Source organism: Heterodontus francisci, chromosome 8, assembly GCF_036365525.1.
Source record: "Heterodontus francisci isolate sHetFra1 chromosome 8, sHetFra1.hap1, whole genome shotgun sequence".
Taxonomy (NCBI): domain Eukaryota; kingdom Metazoa; phylum Chordata; class Chondrichthyes; order Heterodontiformes; family Heterodontidae; genus Heterodontus; species Heterodontus francisci.
The window spans coordinates 129,897,159-129,921,893 of NC_090378.1; the positions used below are offsets into that span (position 1 = coordinate 129,897,159).

The following is a 24,735-nucleotide window of genomic DNA, read 5'->3' on the forward strand; positions in this document are numbered from 1 at the left end:
GCAGTGTAAAGGAGCGGGTAGTGAGTGAGCACAGAGAGACTGGGGGCAGTGCAAAGGAGCGGGTAATGGGTGAGCACAGAGAGACCGGGGGCAGTGTAAAGGAGTGGGTAGTGAGTGAGCACAGAGAGACTGGGGGCAGTGCAAAGGAGCGGGTAATGGGTGAGCACAGAGAGACCGGGGGCAGTGTAAAGGAGCGGGTCGTGAGTGAGCACAGAGAGACTGGGGGCAGTGTAAAGGAGCGGGTAGTGAGTGAGCACAGAGAGACTGGGGGCAGTGTAAAGGAGCGGGTAGTGAGTGAGCAGAGAGAGACCGGGGGCAGTGTAAAGGAGCGGGTCGTGAGTGAGCACAGAGAGACTGGGGGCAGTGTAAAGGAGCGGGTCGTGAGTGAGCACAGAGAGACTGGGGGCAGTGTAAAGGAGCGGGTCGTGAGTGAGCAGAGAGAGACCGGGGGCAGTGTAAAGGAGCGGGTAGTGAGTGAGCACAGAGAGACCGGGGGCAGTGTAAAGGAGCGGGTCGTGAGTGAGCACAGAGAGACTGGGGGCAGTGTAAAGGAGCGGGTAGTAGGTGAGCACAGAGAGACTGGGGGCAGTGTAAAGGAGCGGGTAGTGAGTGAGCACAGAGAGACTGGGGGCAGTGTAAAGGAGCGGGTAGTGAGTGAGCACAGAGAGACCGGGGGCAGTGTAAAGGAGCGGGTAGTGAGTGAGCACAGAGAGACTGGGGGCAGTGTAAAGGAGCGGGTAATGGGAGAGCACAGAGAGACTGGGGGCAGTGTAAAGGAGCGGGTAATGGGTGAGCACAGAGAGACCGGGGGCAGTGTAAAGGAGTGGGTAGTGAGTGAGCACAGAGAGACTGGGGGCAGTGCAAAGGAGCGGGTAATGGGTGAGCACAGAGAGACCGGGGGCAGTGTAAAGGAGTGGGTAGTGAGTGAGCACAGAGAGACTGGGGGCAGTGTAAAGGAGCGGGTAATGGGTGAGCACAGAGAGACCGGGGGCAGTGTAAAGGAGCGGGTAGTGGGTGAGCACAGAGAGACTGGGGGCAGTGTAAAGGAGCGGGTAGTGAGTGAGCACAGAGAGACTGGGGGCAGTGTAAAGGAGCGGGTAGTGAGTGAGCACAGAGAGACCGGGGGCAGTGTAAAGGAGCGGGTAGTGAGTGAGCACAGAGAGACTGGGGGCAGTGCAAAGGAGCGGGTAATGGGTGAGCACAGAGAGACCGGGGGCAGTGTAAAGGAGTGGGTAGTGAGTGAGCACAGAGAGACTGGGGGCAGTGCAAAGGAGCGGGTAATGGGTGAGCACAGAGAGACCGGGGGCAGTGTAAAGGAGTGGGTAGTGAGTGAGCACAGAGAGACTGGGGGCAGTGTAAAGGAGCGGGTAATGGGTGAGCACAGAGAGACCGGGGGCAGTGTAAAGGAGCGGGTAGTGAGTGAGCACAGAGAGACCGGGGGCAGTGTAAAGGAGCGGGTAATGGGTGAGCACAGAGAGACTGGGGGCAGTGTAAAGGAGCGGGTAATGGGTGAGCACAGAGAGACTGGGGGCAGTGCAAAGGAGCGGGTAATGGGTGAGCACAGAGAGACCGGGGGCAGTGTAAAGGAGCAGGTCGTGAGTGAGCACAGAGAGACTGGGGGCAGTGTAAAGGAGCGGGTAGTGGGTGAGCACAGAGAGACTGGGGGCAGTGCAAAGGAGCGGGTAATGGGTGAGCACAGAGAGACCGGGGGCAGTGTAAAGGAGCGGGTCGTGAGTGAGCACAGAGAGACTGGGGGCAGTGTAAAGGAGCGGGTAGTGAGTGAGCACAGAGAGACCGGGGGCAGTGTAAAGGAGCGGGTCGTGAGTGAGCACAGAGAGACCGGGGGCAGTGTAAAGGAGCGGGTAGTGAGTGAGCACAGAGAGACCGGGGGCAGTGTAACGGAGTGGGTAGTGAGTGAGCACAGAGAGACCGAGGGCAGTGTAAAGGAGCGGGTAGTGAGTGAGCACAGAGAGACCGGGGGCAGTGTAAAGGAGCGGGTCGTGAGTGAGCACAGAGAGACCGGGGGCAGTGTAAAGGAGCGGGTAGTGAGTGAGCACAGAGAGACTGGGGGCAGTGTAAAGGAGCGGGTAATGGGTGAGCAGAGAGAGACCGGGGGCAGTGTAAAGGAGCGGGTCGTGAGTGAGCACAGAGAGACCGGGGGCAGTGTAAAGGAGCGGGTAGTGAGTGAGCACAGAGAGACTGGGGGCAGTGTAAAGGAGCGGGTAATGGGTGAGCACAGTCAGACCGGTGACAGTGTAAAGGAGCGGGTAGTGGGTGAGCACAGAGAGATCGGGGGCAGTGTAAAGGAGCGGGTAATGGGTGAGCACAGAGAGACTGGGGGCAGTGTAAAGGAGTGGGTAATGGGTGAGCACAGAGAGACCGGGGGCAGTGTAAAGGAGCGGGTAGTGAGTGAGCACAGAGAGACTGGGGGCAGTGCAAAGGAGCGGGTAATGGGTGAGCACAGAGAGACCGGGGGCAGTGTAAAGGAGTGGGTAGTGAGTGAGCACAGAGAGACCGGGGGCAGTGTAAAGGAGTGGGTAGTGAGTGAGCACAGAGAGACCGGGGGCAGTGTAAAGGAGCGGGTAGTGAGTGAGCACAGAGAGACTGGGGGCAATGTAAAGGAGCGGGTCGTGAGTGAGCACAGAGAGACCGGGGGCAGTGTAAAGGAGCGGGTCGTGAGTGAGCACAGAGAGACTGGGGGCAGTGTAAAGGAGCGGGTCGTGAGTGAGCACAGAGAGACTGGGGGCAGTGTAAAGGAGCGGGTCGTGAGTGAGCAGAGAGAGACCGGGGGCAGTGTAAAGGAGCGGGTAGTGAGTGAGCACAGAGAGACCGGGGGCAGTGTAAAGGAGCGGGTCGTGAGTGAGCACAGAGAGACTGGGGGCAGTGTAAAGGAGCGGGTAATGGGTGAGCACAGTCAGATCGGGGGCAGTGTAAAGGAGCGGGTAGTGGGTGAGCACAGAGAGACTGGGGGCAGTGCAAAGGAGCGGGTAATGGGTGAGCACAGAGAGACCGGGGGCAGTGTAAAGGAGTGGGTAGTGAGTGAGCACAGAGAGACTGGGGGCAGTGTAAAGGAGCGGGTAGTGAGTGAGCACAGAGAGACTGGGGGCAGTGCAAAGGAGCGGGTAATGGGTGAGCACAGAGAGACCGGGGGCAGTGTAAAGGAGCGGGTAGTGGGTGAGCACAGAGAGACCGGGGGCAGTGTAAAGGAGCGGGTAGTGAGTGAGCACAGAGAGACCGGGGGCAGTGTAAAGGAGCGGGTCGTGAGTGAGCACAGAGAGACTGGGGGCAGTGTAAAGGAGCGGGTCGTGAGTGAGCACAGAGAGACCGGGGGCAGTGTAAAGGAGCGGGTAATGGGTGAGCACAGAGAGACCGGGGGCAGTGTAAAGGAGCGGGTAATGGGTGAGCACAGTCAGACCGGTGACAGTGTAAAGGAGCGGGTAGTAGGTGAGCACAGAGAGACCGGGGGCAGTGTAAGGAGCGGGTAATGGGTGAGCACAGAGAGACCAGGGGCAGTGTAAAGGAGCGGGTAATGGGTGAGCACAGTCAGATCGGGGGCAGTGTAAAGGAGCGGGTAGTAGGTGAGCACAGAGAGACCGGGGGCAGTGTAAGGAGCGGGTAATGGGTGAGCACAGTCAGACCGGTGACAGTGTAAAGGAGCGGGTAGTGGGTGAGCACAGAGAGACCGGGGGCAGTGTAAGGAGCGGGTAGTGAGTGAGCACAGTCAGATCGGGGGCAGTGTAAAGGAGCGGGTAGTAGGTGAGCACAGAGAGACCGGGGGCAGTGTAAGGAGCGGGTAATGGGTGAGCACAGAGAGACTGGGGGCAGTGTAAAGGAGCGGGTAATGGGTGAGCACAGAGAGACTGGGGGCAGTGTAACCGAGTGGGTAGTGAGTGAGCACAGAGAGACCGGGGGCAGTGTAACGGAGTGGGTAGTGAGTGAGCACAGAGAGACCGGGGGCAGTGTAAAGGAGCGGGTAATGGGTGAGCACAGAGAGACTGGGGGCAGTGTAAAGGAGCGGGTAATGGGTGAGCACAGTCAGACCGGGGACAGTGTAAAGGAGCGGGTAGTGGGTGAGCACAGTCAGACCGGGGACAGTGTAAAGGAGCGGGTAATGGGTGAGCACAGAGAGACTGGGGGCAGTGTAAGGAGCGGGTAATGGGTGAGAACAGTCAGACCGGTGACAGTGTAAAGGAGCGGGTAATGGGTGAGCACAGTCAAATTGGGAGCAGTGTAAAGGAGTGAGTAGTGAGTGAGCACAGTCAGACCGGTGACAGTGTAAAGGAGCAGGGAGAGAGAGAGAGCACAGAGAGACTGGCAGCAGTGTAAAGGAGCGGGAAGAGAGAGAGAGAGCACAGAGAGACTGGCAGCAGTGTAAAGGAGCGGGGAGAGAGAGAGAGCACAGAGAGACTGGCAGCAGTGTAAAGGAGCTGGGTGAGGGTGAGGTGCCAACTGCCTGCTTTCTAAAGCAAATCAGAGCGATTCACAGGGAAGGTGGTAGGTGATTGGTGAGTATTTTTCTCGATTCCAATCTAGGCAGTGTTTCAATTTAGGAGCTGGGAAATTAAAAATATTCTATTGGGGTTAGTTTAACAGTAAATGGCGTCATAAGAATATAAGAACAGAGCAGGTCTAGATCTATTAGTTAAAATTGATTGTTTAAAAAGGGAATAGAGGGTTTTTGTTCGATCATGAATGGGCAGCTGAGACCTGTTGTTTGCAATTCCTGCATCATGTGGGAACTTCAGGACATGTCATGTGTCTTGGACGACCACGTGTGTAGAAGTGTCTCCAGCTACTTCAGCACGAGCTCAGGATTTCCGAGCTTGAGGGGCAGCTGGAGTCACTGAGGAGTATCAGGGAGCAGAGGAATTTCCTGGACGTACGTTCCAGGAGGTGGTCACCCCACAGGCAGTAGGAATTCAGGATTGTAGGCCAGTCGCCACCTGGAAGAGTAGCAAGAGGCAGGAGTCTTCGGGGTGTGTGCCACTCTCAAACTGATACTTAGCTTTGGAGACTGCTGGGAGTGATGATACCCTGAAGGAGTGCAGTCCAGACCATGGCACCAATGGGCATGGGACTGTGCAGGAGGGAGCAGCAAAGTGCAGAAATGCAGTTGTTGCAGGAGATTCCATAGTCAAGGGGACAGAAAGGCATTTATGTAAACATTATTGCGAGTCCCGCATGGTGTGTTGCCTCCCTGGTGCCAGAGTAAAGAACATCACGGAGAGGATGCAGGATATTCCACAGTGGGAAAGGAGTGAACCAGAAGTTGTGGTACACATCAGTACCAACGACACAACAAGGGTAGGTATTGAGGTCCTACAGTCAGATTTTCAGGAGTTAGGGAGGATGTTAAAGAATAGGACCTCGAAGGTAGTAATCTCTGGATTACTCCCAGTGCCACATGCTAGCGAGAGTAGAAATAGGAAGATTTGGAGGATCAATGCATGGCTTGAGACATGGTGCAGGATGGAGAGCTTCAGATTCTTGGGGCGTTGGGACCAGTTCTGGGGCAGGAGGCACCTATTCAAAAGGGACGGGTTGCACCTCAATGGGACTGTGACCAATGTCACTCGGGCAGTGGGGGAGGGTTTAAATTAAATTGGCAGGGGGATGGGCACCAGCATATACAAGTGGAAAGGAGGAATAAGGTGCATAATGTATTAGACCGTAGTAGAGAAGGGAATAGTTCCATATTAGATAGCAGCAGACTGAGGAGGACTTCAAGGAATGCAAAGACAGGATTACAATGCATATGTATAAGCACACAAGTGGTGAATAAGGTTGGTGAGCTAGAAACACACACAGCAGTATGGGAATAGGATATGGTGGGAATAACAGAAATATGGCTTAAAAATGGTGAGAACTGGGCACTTATATAAGGATACAAAATGTTCAGGAAAAGATAGAGAAGGAAAATAGGAAGGTGGAGCAGCAGTACTGATTACAGAAGACACTGGAGTGTTGGAAAGGGAGTTTGTCCTTGAGCGGCCAAGCACAGAATCCAATTGGTTAGAGTCGAGAAACTAAAAGGGTATGATCACATTACTGGAGGTATTCTGGAGGCCTCCAAATAGTGGGAGATAGAGGAGCAAATCTGCAGGGAAATCACAGCGATGTGCAAGACTATAGAGTGGTGATATTGGGAGACTTTAATTACCCAAATATCAATTGGGATAAAGTTAGGGTAAAGAGAACGGAGGGGAAGGAATTTCTGAAATGTATTCAGGAAAACTTCCTTGATCAGTATGTTCTCAGCCCAACTAGATAAAAACAGACATTGCTGGATCTGGTGCTGGGAAATGAGGTGGACCAAGTGTCTGCTGGGGGGCACTTGGGTAAGAGTGATCATTGTATTACAAGGATTAGACTAGTAAAGCAGAAAAGCAAGGAACAAAATAAGGTAGAATGTCTTGATTGCAAGAGGGCTAATTTCAGTGTGATGAGAAGGAATCTAGCTAGACTGACAGGAAAAGTTGTATCGGAACAATGGGTTATCTTTAAGAAAGAGGTGCTTCAGGTACAAGCTAGATACATTCCAACAAGGGCAAAATGTATAGGGAAAGCACAAACAGGACACCTTGGGAGATAGAAAATACGATGAAACAAACAAAAAGAGTGATGCATGTCAGGTGAACTCGGCAAGTGAGAACCAGGGTCAAATACATTAAGTTGAGAGGGGAGGTGAAGAGGAAAAGACAACTGGCAAAGAGGGAATATGAAAATAGAATGGCAGTCAACATAAAAGGGATCCCATAAATCTGCTACAGGCATGTAAATAGTAAGTGGGTAATAGGAGGTGGAGTAGGGCCTATTAGAGACAAAGAGTATTAGATACAAAAAAGTTCTTAGAGGCACAGGGCAAGGCTAATATACTTCACTAAGGAAGAGGAATCTGACAAAATATCAGTCGAATCGGAGAGAGTAAAGGCAATGGATAGGATAAATATTGAGATGGGAAGTTACTAAAAAAGATTGCTACACTTAGGGCAGTTAAGTTACCTGGTCCAAATGGCTTACATTCCTAGTTGGATGGAGATAGTGGAAGGGTTTCCCGTAATCTTCCCTGGATATGGGGGAGGTACCAGAGGATTGAAGAGTGCTAAATGTGACACCCTTATTCAAGAAAGGTTACAAGGGCTGTCATAGCAACTACAGGCCAATTAGGTTAACATCAGTGGTGGGTAAGGTTTTAGAAACAATAATCAGGGGGGGAAGAAAAACAGACACTCAGAGGTTTGAGTTAATTAAGGAGAGCCAGCATGGATTTGTAATTGGGAGATCATTCTTGACTAATCGAATTGTATTTTTTGATGAGATAACAGAGAAGGTTGATGAAGGGAATGTGGTGGATGTTGTTTATGGGATTTTAAGAAAGCTTTTGATAAAGTACCACATAAAAAGGCTGGTTAACAAAATTGAGGCTCATGGGATAGGAAGGTCCACTTCCAATTGGATAAAAAATTGGCTTAAGGACAGGAAACGCAGTAAGTCGCAGTAAATGGTTGTTTTTCAGACTGGGTGTTCCCCAAGGGTCAGTGTTGGGACCACTGCTTTTTTTGCGATATTATAAATGACTTGGATCTTGGAATACAGAATAGAATTTCAAAATTTGCGGACGACAGCAAACTTGGTGGAATGGCAAACAGTCAGGATGATATAAACCACCTGCAACAGGACATAGATAGGCTAACAGAATGGATAGAGAGGTGGCTGATGGAATTTAATACTGACAAGTGTGAGATAATGCGTTTTGGCAGAAATAATGAGAGGCAATACATACTTAATGGCATAGTTCGAAAGAGTGTGCAGGAACAGAAGGACCTGAGGGTTCATGTGCTTTGATCATTGAAGGTGGCAGGACATATTGAGAGAGTGGTTAGCAAAGCATATGGGATCTTGGGCTTCATAAATAGAGGCATTGAGTGCAAAATCAGGGAAGTTAGACTGAACCTTCATAAAGCTCTGGTTTGGCCACAACTGGAGAATTGTGTCCAGTTCTGGTCAACACACTTTAGGAAGGATGTGAGGGTCCTAGAGAGGATGCAGAGGAGATTCACCAGAATGGATCCAGGGATGGAGAATTTTAGTTACAAGGTTAGGTTGGATAAGCTGGGTTTGTTCTCCTTGGAGCAAAGGAGATTGAGGGGAGATTTAATAGAAGTGTACAAGATTATGACAGGTTTGGATAGGGTAGACAAGGAAAACTGTTCCCATTAACTAATGGTGCAAGGACCAGGGGACACAGATTGAAAGTTTTGGGCAAGAGATGCAGGGGGAATATAAGGAAGCAATTTTTTACTCGTGAGTGGTAGTGACCTGGAACTCACTGACCACAAGGGTGGTAGAAGTGAAGATGATCAATGATTTCAAAAGGAAATTGGATAGACACTTGATGGAAATAAAATTGCAGAACTACAGGGATCGAGCGGGGAGTTGGATTGACTATATTGCTGCTCGGAGAACTGGCACAAACTTGATGGGCCAAATGGCCTCCTTCTATGCCATAAATGATTCTATGACTCGAAGTGTCCTGAATTTCCCACATGGTGCAGGAGTAACAAGCAGCAGGTCTCAGCTGGCCATGCCATGCATGATGTAAGAAAAAGAAAAAAAATCTCTATTCTCACTTTTAGTATCTAGTTTGTACCTTGTTAAAACTATTAATTTTAATTAATGCCCCTAGATCTCAGCTCTCGCTGTCTCCTGCTCCCTCTTATGGACCACTCTTTTTTTGTTTAAAATACCAGAAGAACACTTCTTCCCTCACTGCACCAAATTCCCTCATTCACTAAATTCCCCAAATTTAATACTCTGTAGAAGTAATAATCCTTAGAAATGGACTCTATTTTACTTACTTTACTATTTACTGGGAGACGTGAGAAAGGACATGAGGAGCAAGGAGAGAGTATGAAAAGAGATTGACGGTTAACATAAAAGGTATTCCACAAGTCTTCAGTAGGCATATAAATAGTGAAAGGGCAGTAAAAGGAGGGGTGAGGCCAATTAGGAACCAAAAAGGGATTTATCCACGGAGGCAGGGGACAGGATTAAGGCACTAAATGAGTACTTTGCATCTGTGTTTATCAAGGAAGATGCTGCCTAAGTCATGGTGAAAGAGGAGGCAGTAGAGATAATGGATGGGAAATAATTGATAAACTGGAGGTATCAGAAGTACTTAAAGTGGATAACTCACCAGGGCTGGATCAGATGCATCTGAGGATATAGAGGGAAGTAAGGATGGAAATTGCAGAGGCACTGGCCGTAATCTTCCAATCCTTCTTAGATACAGGGGTGGTGCCACCACACTGGAGAGTTGCCAATGTTACACCTTGTTCAAAAAGGGTGTAAAGACAAGCCCAGCAACTACAGGCCAGGCAGAGTTTAACCTATGTGGTGGGAATGGTTTCAAAAATGATAATCCGGAACAAAACTAACAGTTACTTGGACAATTGTGGATTAATTAAAGAAAGTCAGGATGGATTTGTTAAAGACAGATCAAGTACTAAAATAAAAGCAAAATACTGCAGATGTTGAAAATCTGAAATAAAAACAAGAAATGCTGGAAATATTCAGCAGGTCTGGCAGCATCTGTGGAGGGGGGAGCAGAGTTAACATTTCAGGTCAGTGACCTTTCATCAGAACTGGCAAAGGTTAGAAATATAATAGGTTTTAAGCAAATAAAGCAGGGGTGGGGCAAAAGATAGCAAAAGGGAAGGGGTTGATAGGACAGGGCCACAGTATAACTGACCAGAAGGTCATGGAGCAAGGCAGGCAATGTGTTAATGGTGTGTTGAAAGACACAGAGTTAGTGCAGAGAGGGTGTTAATTGACAGAAAAATGAACAGCCCTAGCCCAAAGCACAAACATGAAAAAAACAGCGGGCAGGCACATGGTTAAAAAGAGTGATGAAACAAACTAAAATTAAAAAAAAGAAAAAAACTCAAAATAAAAAGTGGGGGCCCGTCATGTTCTGAAATTATTGAACTTAATGTTCAGTCCGGCAGGCTGTAGTGTGCCTAATCGGTAAATGAGATGCTGTTCCTCGAGCTTGTGTTGATGTTTACTGGAACACTGCAGCAAGCTCAGGACAGAGATGTGAGCATGAGAGCAGGGGGCAGTGTTGAAATGGCAAGCAACCGGAAGCTCAGGGTCCTGCTTGCGGACTGAGCGGAGATGTTCCGCAAAGCGGTCACCCAGTCTGCGTTTGGTCTCCCCAGTGTAGAGGAGACCACATTGTGAGCAGCGAATACAGTATACTACATTGAAAGAAGTACAAGTAAATCGCTGCTTCACCTGAAAGGAGTGTTTGGGGCCTTGGATAGTGAGGAGAGAGGAGGTAAAAGGGCAGGTATTACACCTACTGCGATTGCAGGGGAAGGTGCTGTGGGAAGGGATGAGGCAGTGGGGGTAATGGAGGAGTGGAACAGGGTGTCACGGAGGGAACGATCCCTTCGGAATGCTGACAGGGGAAGGGAGGGGAAGATGCATTTGGTAGTGGCATCACGCTGGAGGTGACGGAAATGGTGGAGGATGATCCTTTGGATATGGAGGCTGGTGGGGTGGAAAGTGAGGACAAGGGGAACCCTGTAATGGTTCTGGGAGGGAGGGGAAGGGGTGAGGGTAGATGTGCGGGAAATGAGCCGGACACAGTTTCCAGCAGCTACAGTATTTTTCTTGTATTATAGTAATGTTGAGCAGTTGTTTTTCCGACTGGAGGAGTGTAAATAGTGGGGTTGCCCAGGGATTGGTCCTAGGACCACTGCTTTTATTGATCTATATTAATGGCCTTGTCTGGGGCGTAGAGGGAAAATTTCAAAACCTGCAGATGGCACAAAACTTGTAAACATTGCAAACTGAGGAGGATAGTGATAAATTTCAAGAGGTCATAGACAGGCTGATGGAATGGGCGGACAAGTGGCAGATGAAATTTAATAGAGAAGAGTTATGTTTGGTAGGAAGGAATGAGGCAATATAAAAAAGGGTACAATTCTAAAGTGGGTGCCGGAACAAAGGGACCTGGGTACACAAATCATTGAAGAAGGCAGGGTAAGTTGAGAAAATGCTGAATAAAGCATATAAGATCCCGGGCTTTATAAATAGCGGCATTAGGTACAACAACAAGGAATTATGATGAACTTTTACAAAACACAGGTTCAGCCTCAACTGGAGAATTGTGTCCAATTTTGGACATCACACTTTCGGAAGGATGTGAAAGGGAAAGGGTGGGGAGTGGGCTAAGCTGAATTGCACGTGCAGAGTGCTGGAAGGGTCACAATGAGCCAAATGGCCTCATTCTGTGCTGTAACCATTTTATAATTCTGTGATTCGATGACTGTACCTCGACTGATGTTAATACAGCTCCCTCACACTGTCACTCAGTAACCCCTCTCCCCCATCATGCTCTGCTACTGAACTATCCATCAAATAGATTACCAAAGGGACTACATACGTGTGAGGAAGTTTATGAAGACAGAAGCACTGGTCATGGACCCTCTGACAGCGTAGACAGTAACGGAGTAACCTGTGAGCGGGCGGAGTTTGGTCAGATGATACAGTGTCGTCGCTCCATCAGCAAGGACAGTATCAGCAACAACTGGAAGAGGAAGGAGAGCTTGAATCAGCAGGCATCGAGCACTGAAGTTACACAGAACATACACGAACAGCACAGTGGAGTACAGGGTGGGTAGAGTCCCAGAGGATCATGAGGTACAGCGAGATTGCAGAGATTATTGGGTATGTACAGCATGTGTACAGGGAGTGTTCACAGAGAATACATTGGGAATACTGAGAATACACTGACTGTGTACTGTGTGCTCAGCATACAGAGTACAAAAAGGCTAAAGAGATAATTCAGGAAGAGTACAGAGACATTACAGGGAGAGTACGTACAAACAGAGCACAGGGACAATTTAAATAAACATTACAGAGAAAGTACATAGAGAGAGAGGGCAGAGAAATACAATCAGAGCTCCAGAATACAGCACCTACCCTGGTTGAGCATTACTACAATAACATAGTTCTCCACCATCGCCCGAGGAGCAATCCACTCTAGCACAGCCTCCGTGGCAGTCACATTAACAACACGCACAGCAAGAGGGCGGTCCATAGCTGAAATATATGGGGGAGAAAAAGATTGGTGACAAGGTAAAAATAAAAATGTGCTGTCTAACAGCACCACACATTCCTCCTCCTCATCATCTTAATCACCACCACAAGACAGTATTTAGTTTAGAGATACAGCACTGAAACAGGCCCTTCGGCCCACCGAGTCTGTGCCGACCATCAACCACCCATTTATACTAATCCTACACTAATCCCATATTCCTACCACATCCCCACCTGTCCCTATATTTCCCTACCACCTACCTATACTAGGGACAATTTATAATGGCCAATTAACCTATCAACCTGCAAGTCTTTGGCATGTGGGAGGAAACCGGAGCACCCGGAGGAAACCCACGCAGACACAGGGAGAACTTGCAAACTCCACACAGGCAGCACCCAGAATTGAACCCGGGTCCCTGGAGCTGTGAGGCTGCGGTGCTAACCACTGCGCCACTGTGCCGCCCCTAAATAGGTGTAGTGGTAATGTCACCAAGCCAATAATCCAGAGGCCCTGGCTAATGCACTCGGGGCACGGGTTCAAATCCCACCATGGCAGCTGGTGGAATTTAAATTCTATTAATTAGTTCAATTAATTAATAAAAAACTCCCGGAATTGAAAGTCAGTCTCATTAATGGTGCCATGAAACTATCATCGATTGTCATAAAAAACCCATCTTTTTCATTAATATCCTTTAGGGAAGGAAATCTGCTGTCTTTACCTGGTCTGGCCTACACGTGACTCCAGACCCACAGCAATGTGGTTGACTCTTAAATGCCCTCTGAAATGGCCTAACAAGCCACTCAGTTGTCAAGGGCAATTAGGGATTGCCCATATCCCATGAAAGAATAAAAAAAAACAATCGGCATTACCATCACCATAATCACCAACACCATCACCACTATCATATCAACCACATCACTAACATCACCAACACCATCACCACCATGCCAAGTGCTAAAGGAAATGGGGGGGTGGAGATAACAGAAGGGCTTGCCATAATCTCCCGATCTTCCCTGAATATGGGGGAGGTGCCAGAGGACTGGAGAGTGGCAAATGTGACAAACTTATTCAAGAAAGGGTGCAAGGACATTCTTAGTAACTACAGGCCAGTTAGTTTAACATCAATAGTGGGAAAGGTTTTAGAAACAAGAATCAGGGAAAATATCATTGGACACTTCAAGAGGTTCAAGTTAATAAAGGATAGCCAGCACGCATTTGTAAAAGGCAGATCATGCTTCATTAATCTAACTGAATTTTTTGATGAAGTCACACTGAAGGTTGATGAAGGGAATGCAATTTTTGTTGTTTATATGGATTTTAAGAAATCATTTGATAAAGTACCACATAAAAGGCTGGTTAACAAAACTGAGGCTCATGGAATAGAAGGGACAGTGTTCAATTGGATAACAAAAATTGGCTTACGATCGGAAAACAGTGAGTCGCAGTAAATTTTTGCTATTCAGACTGGAGGTGTGGTAAACAGTGAGGATATGAACCACCTGCAACAGGACAAAGGTGGGCTAACAGAATGGGCAGAGAGGTGGCAGATGGAATTTAATACTGACAAGTGTGAGATAATGCATTTTGGCAGATAAAATAGGAAGAGGCAATATATATATGTAATGGCACAATTCTAAAGAGTGTGCAGGAACAGAGGGACCTGGGGGTGCATGTGCATCAATCCTTGAAGGACATTGAGAGTGGTTAGTAAAGCATATGGGATCTTGGGCTTCATAAATAGAGGTACTGAGTACAAAAGTAGGGAAGTTATGCTGAACCATAATAAAGCTCTGGTTAGACCCCAACTGGAGTATTGTGCCCAGTTCTAGTCACATTTCAGGAAGGAAGGATGTGAGGGACCTTGAGAGGATGCAGAGGAGTTACCAGAATGGATCCAGGGATGGAGGAATTTAGTTACAAGGTTTGGTTGGAACAGCTATGTTTGTTCTCCTGGACTGCAGCGGTTCAAGAAGGCAGCTCACCACCACCTTCTCAAGGGCAATTAGGGATGGGCAATAAATGCTGGCCTGACCAGTGACGCCCACATCCTATGAATGAAGAAAAACCATAGTCACCATCACCACCTTGATCTTCATCGAGACCATCACCATAATTGTCACCATCATCTTCATCAACATCACTATCTTTATTGTCACACACATCACTATCTTGACACTGGGCACTGATCCTCACTAACTCAATCACAGTATTGTTACATGGGAGAGGGAGGCCATTTGGCCCATCGTGCCTGCATCAGCTCTCCGAATGAGCATTTCACTTAGTCCCATTCCCTCGCCTTCTCCCCATAACCCTGTACATTCTTCCTTTTCAGTTAACTGCCTCCACCACGTTCTCAGGCAGCACATTCCAGACCATAACCATTCGCTGCGTGAAAAAGTTTTTCCTCATGTTACTTCTGCTTCTTTTACCAAATACTTTAAATCTGTCCCCTCTCGTTCTCAATCCTTTCATGAGTGGGAACAGTTTCTCTCTATCTACTCTGTCCAAACCCCTCATGATTTTGAATACTTCTATCAAATCACCTCTCAGCCTTCTCTTCTCCAAGGAAGAGAGATTGGAGAAGTTGGGACTACTTTCAGAACTGTAATTCCTCATCCCTGGAACCATTCTCATGAATCTTTTCTGCACCCTGTTGAATGCTTTCACATCTTTCCTAAAACGCGGCGCCCAGAACTGGACGCAATACTCCAGCTGAGGTCGAACTAGCGTCTTATACAGGTTCAACATAACCTCCTTGCTCTTGTACTCTATGCCCCTATTAATAAAGCCCAGGATACTGTATGCTTTATTAACCGCTCTCTCAAGGGCGGCACAATGGCGCAGTGGTTAGCACCGCAGCCTCACAGCTCCAGCGACCCGGGTTCAATTCTGGGTACTGCCTGTGCAGAGTTTGCAAGTTCTCCCTGTGACTGTGTGGGTTTTCTCCGGGTGCTCCGGTTTCCTCCCACAGCCAAAGACTTGCAGGTTGATAGGTAAATTGGCCATTATAAATTGCCCCTAGTATAGGTAGGTGGTAGGGGAATTGAGGGAAGTTGGGGATGTGGTAGGAATATGGGATTAGTGTAGGATTAGTATAAATGGGTGTTTAGTTTAGAGAGGTGGTTGTTGGTCGGCACAGACTCGGTGGGCCGAAGGGCCTGTTTCAGTGCTGTATCTCTAAATAAATAAATTCACCTGTCCTGCCACCTTTAATGACTTATGCACCCAGGTCCCACTGTTCCTGCACCCCCTTTAGAATTGTACCCTTTATTTTTAATATTTTCTCTCCATGTTCTTCCTACCAAACTGACTCACTTCATTTCTCTGCATTGAATATCATCTTCCACCTGTCTGCCCATTCCACCAACTTGTCTATGTCCTTTTGAAGTTCTACACTATCCTCCTCACAGTTCACAATGCTTCCAAGTTTCGTATCATCTGCAAATTTTGAAATTGTGCCCTGTACAGCAAGGTCTAGATCATTAATATATATCAGGAAAAACAAAGATCCCAACACTGACCCCTGGGGAAACTCCACTACAAACCTTCCTCCAACCTGAAAAACATCCTTTAACCACTCCTCTTTCCCTGTCACTCAGTCAATTTGGCATCCATGTTGCTATTGTCCTGTTTATTCCATGAGCTATAACTTTGTTCAGAACTCTGTTGTGCGGCACTGCATCAAATGCCTTTTAGACCACCATGTACACCACACCAACAGCATTGCCGTCATCAACCCTCTCTACACACTGGGCACTGACCTCTCCCCAAACCACATATGGGACACTGACCCCTCACTATATACATGGGGTTGGGGGGGGGGGTCACTGACCCCTGACTAATTGGACACTTTCCCCTCACTAAATACACAGGGGGCAGTGGGGGAGGGGGCAGAGAAACTGACCCCTCACGAATGACACACTGGGCACTGACCCATCACTAATATATACTGGGCACTGACCGATCACGAACTACACTGGGGCATTGACCAATCATGAAATACACACTGGGCACTGGCCCTTCAGTAATAGTACGCTGCATTCTGTCCTCTGACTAACTCTTGGCACCATCAATATCGGCACAGGAACAAATTTAAACCTCACCACAATTTCAAGCTCATTGTCTATCTGAAGTGACCACCTCAGACTCTTCCATGAAGCCTGTGTGGGGTTGGAGATACAGAGGATTCATGAACCTCACTATAACATATCCAATACTGTAACAAGTATGGAGCACAGACTGTTGGATGCTGCATGACTAGGTGAGCTGATTGAACCCTGAAACTGGGTCTGATTACTCTACTGGGTAATTGACCTGATGGTGTTTGAAATGAGGTGACTATATCTGCTTTCTTCACAGCATTGGGTAACTAACCTGTCTGCACAATGTTTGAGATGAGCGGACTCTCAGCCAGGCCACGCATGGTGTTTAGGTTCACCTCATATTCAGTTGCTGGCTCTAGGTCAGTCAGCGTATACTCAGTTAGATATGATTCAATGGTCACACTCTCCACTGGACCTGAAATCCAGAGAAACAAAGAGTCAACAGGGAGCATTCAGTAAGAGAGAATCAACATTCTCAACATGCAAACTTCCAGCACTTTATCCTGAACACAACCCTCCCAAACAGCACATGCAACCACCTCCACCCTGTAGATACAACTCTCCCACTTGGCATATGCAACTCCCTGCCCTGCACAGGCAAATCCCTGCACTACACACATAAACCCCCACCCTGTATACATAAGCTCCCACATTGTACATGCAAATCACCAGTCTGTATCCCTGCCCTGTGCACACAACCATGGCCCGTTACATGCAAACATAGTACATTGTTACAACCAAGGCAGGAGTAATGCACTGTTAATTCAGTGCCACTACTCCACAGCATATCAAATTAAGTTTCCCTACTGAAGATTAGCCAAATTAAACATCATACTTTTCCCCCAGAATAAAGGACACCAAACCAGTTTTCTTCACACATATACATTCAAAAAGAAATTAACCGGTTTCAAAAGGGTGTTTTACATTATTCCTTCTATTCCTAAAACAGTTGTAATTAAAAAATTGTGGTTCACGGTCATGCTTTCGGTACAGTGAGGTGCCCCAGAGTCGAATAGGCAAGGTTGATGAACAGTTTGATGGGTAAGTGTTCACGGCAATTTAACTGCATCAGGGATGTAGCAACATGTCTGCTTGGGCTTTGAAGCAGCAATCTAGCGGTAGACGAATTCTTCAGATTTCAGGATTTTCTTCGAACACAGGAGGCTGCAGGAATCTCACTGGATTGCAGAAATGCTTCAGAGACCGGAGGCAACAGGAATCTGCCACCTTTCAAATGCAGGATTCCTTTTCAAGAGATGCAAGTCTCCTTGACAGAGAGAGGTAACACCTTTCTGGGTCTTGTCTCTCTGGCTCCAGGCAGGCCAAGCAAAGATTTCAAATGCCTGCTCTTTGTCCAATTCACAGGCTTTTAAAGGGTTCAAAGTGAAAAAAGAACCTTCCTGAACATGGTCACATGTCCAGACACATTGTCTTCCACACCCCACCCCCACTTCAAAAACTACTCTGAAGACAGGTCAAACCCCTGTGATTTCCTTCAAACTGCTGACCTTCCTGACCTTTTCCTTTCAAAAACACCCATAAAGTTCAACTTTGTTCTGAACTTCTGACGAAACATTGCCAGAATTCCAACTATTTTTGCAGATGTCTTTCACTGAACAACATCTTTTTTTGCAGGTTATTTTTTAAAAACAGATTTTAGGACAAAAATAAAACGTATTGTGACAACATGCAAACCCTGTTTTACACGTGCAACAATGGCCATCCATTTGGACAAATCAATCAGAACCATGTGCATGGAAAAACACCCTAAAAAGACTGACCCTGCCCTGTACATGCAAAACCACATCTAACACATGCTCATTCCTCCAGCCTGTACACACAACCACCCCTAATAACCTGGTACAAACAATTGATTACCCTGAATTTGCAAGCACCACCCAAACAATGAGAAGCCCACCCTGCAGATGCAAACACTTGCACTGTACTTGCAAACCAACAACATGCACATAAATGCCCTGTCCAGTACAAGTTAATACCAGTGTCCACACCCTACAGAGTACACACCCCACAGTGTACACACCCTACAGAGTACACACCCTACAGAGTACACACCCCACAATGTTCCTTTGCCTTTCTACCTTTGAGGACTTTTTGGATTGCACTTTGTCTGGCGGTTCCTCCCAACCTTACCACCATGGGTGTCCTCACTGTCACTATCATGAAGAAGGGAGATAAATCATGCTATGGGAACTATCAAGGTATTTCCCTCTTGTTCATAGCAGGGAAAATCTGGACACGCATTCTCCTGAATCAGCTACTTCCTGTAGCTGAGGAAATCCTTCCAGAGACAGTGTGGCTTTAGACCTTCCAGAGGAACCTCTGACATTTCCAGGAGAAATGTCGAGAACATCTCCAGGAAATCTTCATCGCATTCACTGACCTAACCAAAGCATTTAACTCAGGAAATCATAAGGCTCTGTGGATTGTGCTCCAAAGATTTGGATGTCCCAGAAACTTCATCACAATCCTGCAATTGCTCCATGATATGAATACAAATGTCTTGAGAGGGAGATTTGAAACAGATGCCTTCAAAATCCAGATTGGGGTTAAGCCAGGCAGTGTGAGAGCCCCCATACTATTTACAGTCTACCTGACAGCTTACAAGGATTTCAGCAAGACTTTTGACAAGGTCCCACATGGCAGACTGGTGAAAAAAAAATCCCATGGGATCCAGGGGAAAGCAGCAAGCTGAATACAAAATTGGATTCAGTGACAGGAAACAAAGAGTAATTGTTGACGGGTGTTTTAGCGACTGGAGGGCTGTTTCCAGTGGGGTTCCAGAGGGCTCAGTACTGGGTCCCCTGCTTTTTGTTGTGTATATTAACAATTTGGACGTAAATGCAGGGGGCATGATCTAGAAGTTTGCAGACAACAATGATTGGCCGTGTGGTATATTCTCTTTGGCCTCCTTGTCTCGAGAGACAATGGGTAAGTGCCTGGAGGTGGTCAGTGGTGTGTGGAGCAGTGCCTGGAGTGGCTATAAAGGCCAATTCTAGAGTGACAGACTCTTCCACAGGTGCTGCAGAAAAATTTGTTTGTCGGGGCTGTTACACAGTTGGCTCTCCCCTTGCGCTTCTGTCTTTTTTCCTGCCAACTGCTAAGTCTCTTCGACTCGCCACACTTTAGCCCCACCTTTATGGCTGCCCGCCAGCTCTGGCGATCGCTGGCAACTGACTCCCACGACTTGTGATCAATGTCACAGGACTTCATGTCGCGTTTGCAGACGTCTTTAAAATGGAGACATGGACGGCCGGTGGGTCTGATACCAGTGGCGAGCTCGCTGTACAATGTGTCTTTGGGGATCCTGCCATCTTCCATGTGGCTCACATGGCCAAGCCATCTCAAGCGCCGCTGACTCAGTAGTTTGTATAAGCTGGGGATGTTGGCCGCCTCAAAGACTTCTGTGTTGGAGATACGGTCCTACCACCTGATGCCAAGTATTCTCCGGAGGCAGCGAAGATGGAATGAATTGAGACGTCGCTCTTGGCTGACATACGTTGTCCAGGCCTTGCTGCCATAGAGCAAGGTACTGAGGACACAGGCTTGATACACTCGGACTTTTGTGTTCCATGTCAGTGCGCCATTTTCCCACACTCTCTTGGTCAGTCTGAACACAGCAGTGGAAGCCTTTCCCATGTGCTTGTTGATTTCTGCATCTAGAGACAGGTTACTGGTGATAGTTGAGCCTAGGTAGGTGAACTCTTGAACCACTTCCAGAGCGTGGTCGCCGATATTGATGGATGGAGCATTTCTGACGTCCTGTCCCATGATGTTCATTTTCTTGAGGCTGATGCTTAGGCCAAATTCATTGCAGGCAGCCACAAACCTGTCGATGGGACTCTGCAGACACTCTTCAGTGTGAGATGTTAAAACAGCATCGCCAGCAAAGAGGAGTTCCCTGATGAGGACTTTCCGTACTTTGGTCTTCACTCTTAGACGGGCAAGATTGAACAACCTGCCCCCAGATCTTGTGTGGAGGAAAATTCCTTCTTCTGAAGACCTGAACGCATGTGAGAGCAGCAGGGAGAAGAAAATCCCAAACAGTGTGGGTGCGAGAACACAGCCCTGTTTCACGCACTCAGGATAGGAAAGGGGTCTGATGAGGCACCGCTATGCTGAATTGTGCCTTTCATATTGTCATGGAATGAGGTGATGATACTTAGTAGCTTTGGTGGACATCCGATCTTTTCTAGTAGTCTGAAGAGACCACGTCTGCTGACGAGGTCAAAGGCTTTGGTGAGATCAATGAAAGCAATGTAGAGGGGCATCTGTTGTTCATGGCATTTCTCCTGTATCTGACGAAGGGAGAACAGCATGTCAATGGTCGATCTCTCTGCATGAAAGCCACACTGTGCCTCAGGGTAGACACGCACGGCCAGCTTCTGGAGCCTGTTTAAAGCGACTCGAGCGAAGATTTTCCCCACTATGCTGAGCAGGGAGATTCCACAGTAGTTGTTGCAGTCACCGCGGTCACCTTTGTTCTTATAGAGGGTGATGATATTGGACGTAAATTTGGACGTAAATGCAGGGGGCATGATCAAGAAGTTTGCAGCCAACAATGATTGGCCGTGTGGTATATAGCGAGGAGGATAGCTGTAGTCTGCAGGAAGATATTGATGCTCTGGTCAGATGGCCAGAAAAATGGCAAATGGAATTCAACTTGGAGAAGTGTGAGGTGATGCATTTGGGGAGGTCAAACAAGGCAAAGGAATACATGACTAATGGGAAAATATTAAGATGTGTAGAGGAAGTGAGGGACCTTGGAGTGAATGTCCACAGATCCCTGAAGGTAGCAGGACAGGTCGATAAGGTGGTTTAGAAGGCATATGCAATCCTTTCCTTTATTAGCTGAGGTATAGAATATAAGAGCAGGGAGGCTATGCTGGAACTGAATAACTCATTGGTTAGGCCACAACTTGAGTACTGTGTGCCGTTCTGGTCACCTCATTACAGAAAGGATGTAATTGCACTAGAGAGGGTACAGAGGAGATTTACGAGGATGTTGCCAGGACTGGAAAAATGCAGCTATGAGGAAAGATTGGAAAGGCTGGGGTTGTTCTCCTTGGAACAGAGAAGGCTGAGGGGAGATCTGATCGAAATGTACAAAATTTTGAGGACCCTGGAGAGAGTGGAGGTGAAGGGTCAATTCACCTTCGCAGAGCGGTCAGTGACGAAGGGGCATATATGTAAAGTGATTGGTAAAAACACATTAGAGGGGAGATGAGAAAAAGCTTTCTCACCCAGAGGGTGGTGGGGGTCTGGAACTCACTGCCTGAAAGGGTATTTGAGGCAGAGACCCTCAACTCATTCAAAAGGATTCTGGATATGCACCTCAAGTGCTGTAATCTACAGGGCTACGGACCAAATGCTGGAAGATGGGATTGTTTTTCATTCATTCATGGGATGTGGGTGTCACTGGCCAGGCCAGCATTTATTGTCCATCTCTAATTGCCCTTGAGAAGGTGGCGGTGAGCTGCCTTCTTGAACTGCTGCAGTCCATGTGGGGTAGGTACACCCACAGTGCTGTTAGGAAAGGAGTTCCTAGATTTTGACCCAGCGACTGTGAAGGAATGGCGATATAGTTCCAAGTCAGGATGGTGTGTGACTTGGAGGGGAACTTGCAGATGGTGGCGTTCCCTTGCATCTGCTGCTCTTGCCCTTTTAGATGGTAAAGGTCGCGGTTTTGGAAGGTGCTGTCTAAGGAGCCTTGGTGCATTGCTGCAGTGCAGCTTGTAGATGGTACACACTGGTGCCACTGTGCGTCGGTGGTGGAGGGAGTGAATGTTTGTAGATGGGGTGCCAATCAAGCGGGCTGCTTTGTCCTGGATGGTGTTGAGCTTCTTGAGTGTTGTTGGAGCTGAACCCATCCAGACAAGTGGAGAGTATTCCATCACACTCCTGACATGTGGCTTGTAGATGGTGGACAGGCTTTGGGGAGTCAGAAGGTGAGTTACTCGCCTCAGGATTCCTAGCTTCTGACCTGCTCTTGTAGCCACAGTATTTATATAGCTACTCAGTTTCAGTTCAGTTCAGTTTCTGGTCAATTGTAGCCTCTAGGATGTTGATAGTGGGGGAATTCAGCGATGGTAATGTCGTTGAATATCAAGCGTAGTTAGTTAGATTCTCTCTTGTTGGAGATGGTCATTAACTGGCACTTGTGTGGTGCGAATATTACTTGCCACTTATCAGCCCAAGCCTGGATATTGTCCAGGTTTTGCTGCATTTCTACATGGACTGCTTCAGTATCTGAGGAGTGGCGAATGGTGCTGAACATTGTGCAATCTTCAGCGAACATCCCCACTTCTGACCTTATGATTGAAGGAAGGTCATTGATGAAGCAGCTGAAGATTAGAATGGGTGGATCATTTTTTGGCTGGCACAGACAATACGCCAAGCAGCCTCTTTCTCTGCCTTAAACTTTCTATGATTCTCTAATTCTATGACAGTGGCTATTTACCTCGTGAAAGATTAGCTGCCCTCTGCTGAGCATTAAATGCCACTTAGATGGAAAACATTAACCTCAGTTGCCTCCGTGCCAAAACTAAACTGACATACATGATCTATAGTTTGTGGATGATTGTCCACTCTGCACCAGGTTTGCAAGCTGCTGTACACCTCTTCAATTCTGCAAACAAGTGACTTGGCCTATCCTTTAATGTTACCAAAACAAAACTCATTAATCCACATCTGGTCAGCCAAATATTCCACATCCTATATGTTGAAGGAGAAACTTTGGAATATTTTCAGAAGGCTTTTGATAACATCCCACATAAGAGGTTAGTGTGCAAAATTAAAGCACATGGGATTGGGGGTAATCTACTGGCATGGAATGAGAATTGTTTGACAGACAGGAAACAGAGTAGGAATAAACGGGTCTTTTTCTGGGTGGCAGGCAGTGACTAGTGGAGTACCACAGGGATCAGTACTTGGGCCCCAGCTGTTCACAATCTATCTTAATGACTTGGGTGAGGGAACTAAATGTGACATTTCTAAGTTTGCAGATGACACAAAGCTGGGGGTGGTGTGAAGAGTGAGCTGTGAGGAGGATGAAGAGAAGCTCGTGTGATTTGGACAAGTTGGGTGAGTGGGCAAATACATGGCATGTGCAGTTTAATGTGGATAAATATGAGGTTATCCACTTTGGCTGTAAAAACAGAAAGGCAGATTATCTGAATGGTGATAGACTGGGAAAGGGGGAAGTGCAACGAGACCTGGGTGTCCTTGTACACCGGTCACTGAAAGCAAGCATTCAGGTGCAGCAAGCAATTAGGAAGGCGAATGGTATGTTGGCCTTCATTGCAAGAGGATTTGAGTACAGGAGCAAGGAGGTCTACTGCAGTTATACAGGGCCTTGGTAAGACCACATCTGGAGTATTGTGTGCAGTTTTGGTCTCCTTATCTGAGGAAGGATGTTCTTGCCATGGAGGGAGTGCAAAGATTTCCTGCTTCTGCCCAGAACTGAAAAACTTTAGCAACTTTGCTTCCAATTTCCACCCTTCTCTCACCTTCACATGGTCCGTCTCATACTCACATCTGTCCTGAGATTGCTCTAGTGAACATCAACACAAGCTCGAGGAGCAGCACCTGATCTTTCGATTAGGCACTCTATAGCCTTGCAGACCGAACATGGAGTTCAATAATTTCAGTGCATGACTGGTCCCCTTTTTATTTTTAGTTATGTTTTCTTTCTACTTTGTGTTTATTTTGTTTAGTTTGTTTCTACTGTGCCTATCCACTGTTTTTCTCATGTTTGTGCTTGGGGCCAAGCTGTTCAGTTTTCTATCAATTAACACTTTCTCTATACTAATGCACCATTACCGTTTGCCTTTTCTCCATGACCTTCTGGTCAATTATTCTCTGTGACCTTGTCCGATCAACACTTTTGTTATCTCTTGCTCCACCCCCACTTTACTTGCTTAAAAACCTATTACATTTCTAATATCTGCCAGTTCTGAACAAGGGTCACATACCTGAAACGTTAACTCGGCTTCTCTCCACAGATGCTGCCAAACCTGCTGAGTATTTCCAGCATTTCTTGTTTTGATTTCAGATTTCCAGCATCTGCAGTATTTTGCTTTTATTTTAGTACTGAATTAGATGATCAGCCATGATCTCTTTTGAATGAGAGAGCAGGCCCAAAGGCCTTCTCCTGTTTTCTAAGTTTCTATGTTGAGCACTTCCCATACCTTGGCAGCCACTGGTCAGGTGACCATTGACAAAGAGATCCAACGCCAGATCAGCTGCATCAGCTCAGCCTTCTACAAACTATGGCAGTGAGTGTTTGACAAAGGTGCAGAGGAGTTCTCATCACCACACTCCTGTACTGCAGCCAGACCTATTTACTCCGTGGCTGGTGTGTGGACTTTGTGGCGAGTGCAGGATTTGCTTCCTTTTCTTATCGTTCAGACATTTGGACTCAAAACATGATGCAGCTTGATTGACAAGTTGACACCATTTTGAATGATTGACAGGAGCTTGTCAGCAGTCATCAATGTCAATGCT

General features: G+C 47.4%; 1 protein-coding gene across 1 annotated transcript in view; it reads right to left on the reverse strand.

The window, feature by feature from the left end:
- tnr (tenascin R (restrictin, janusin)) overlaps nt 1–24,735 on the reverse strand; it is a 530,276-nt gene that overhangs the window by 91,646 nt on the left and 413,895 nt on the right. Inside the window, exons 12-14 of the mRNA XM_068038005.1 lie at nt 16,484–16,627; nt 11,992–12,111; nt 11,453–11,614 (exon numbers count right to left, since the gene is read on the reverse strand). Coding sequence (XP_067894106.1) covers nt 11,453–11,614; nt 11,992–12,111; nt 16,484–16,627 — 426 coding nt within the window. The remainder of the gene's footprint in view (nt 1–11,452; nt 11,615–11,991; nt 12,112–16,483; nt 16,628–24,735) is intronic.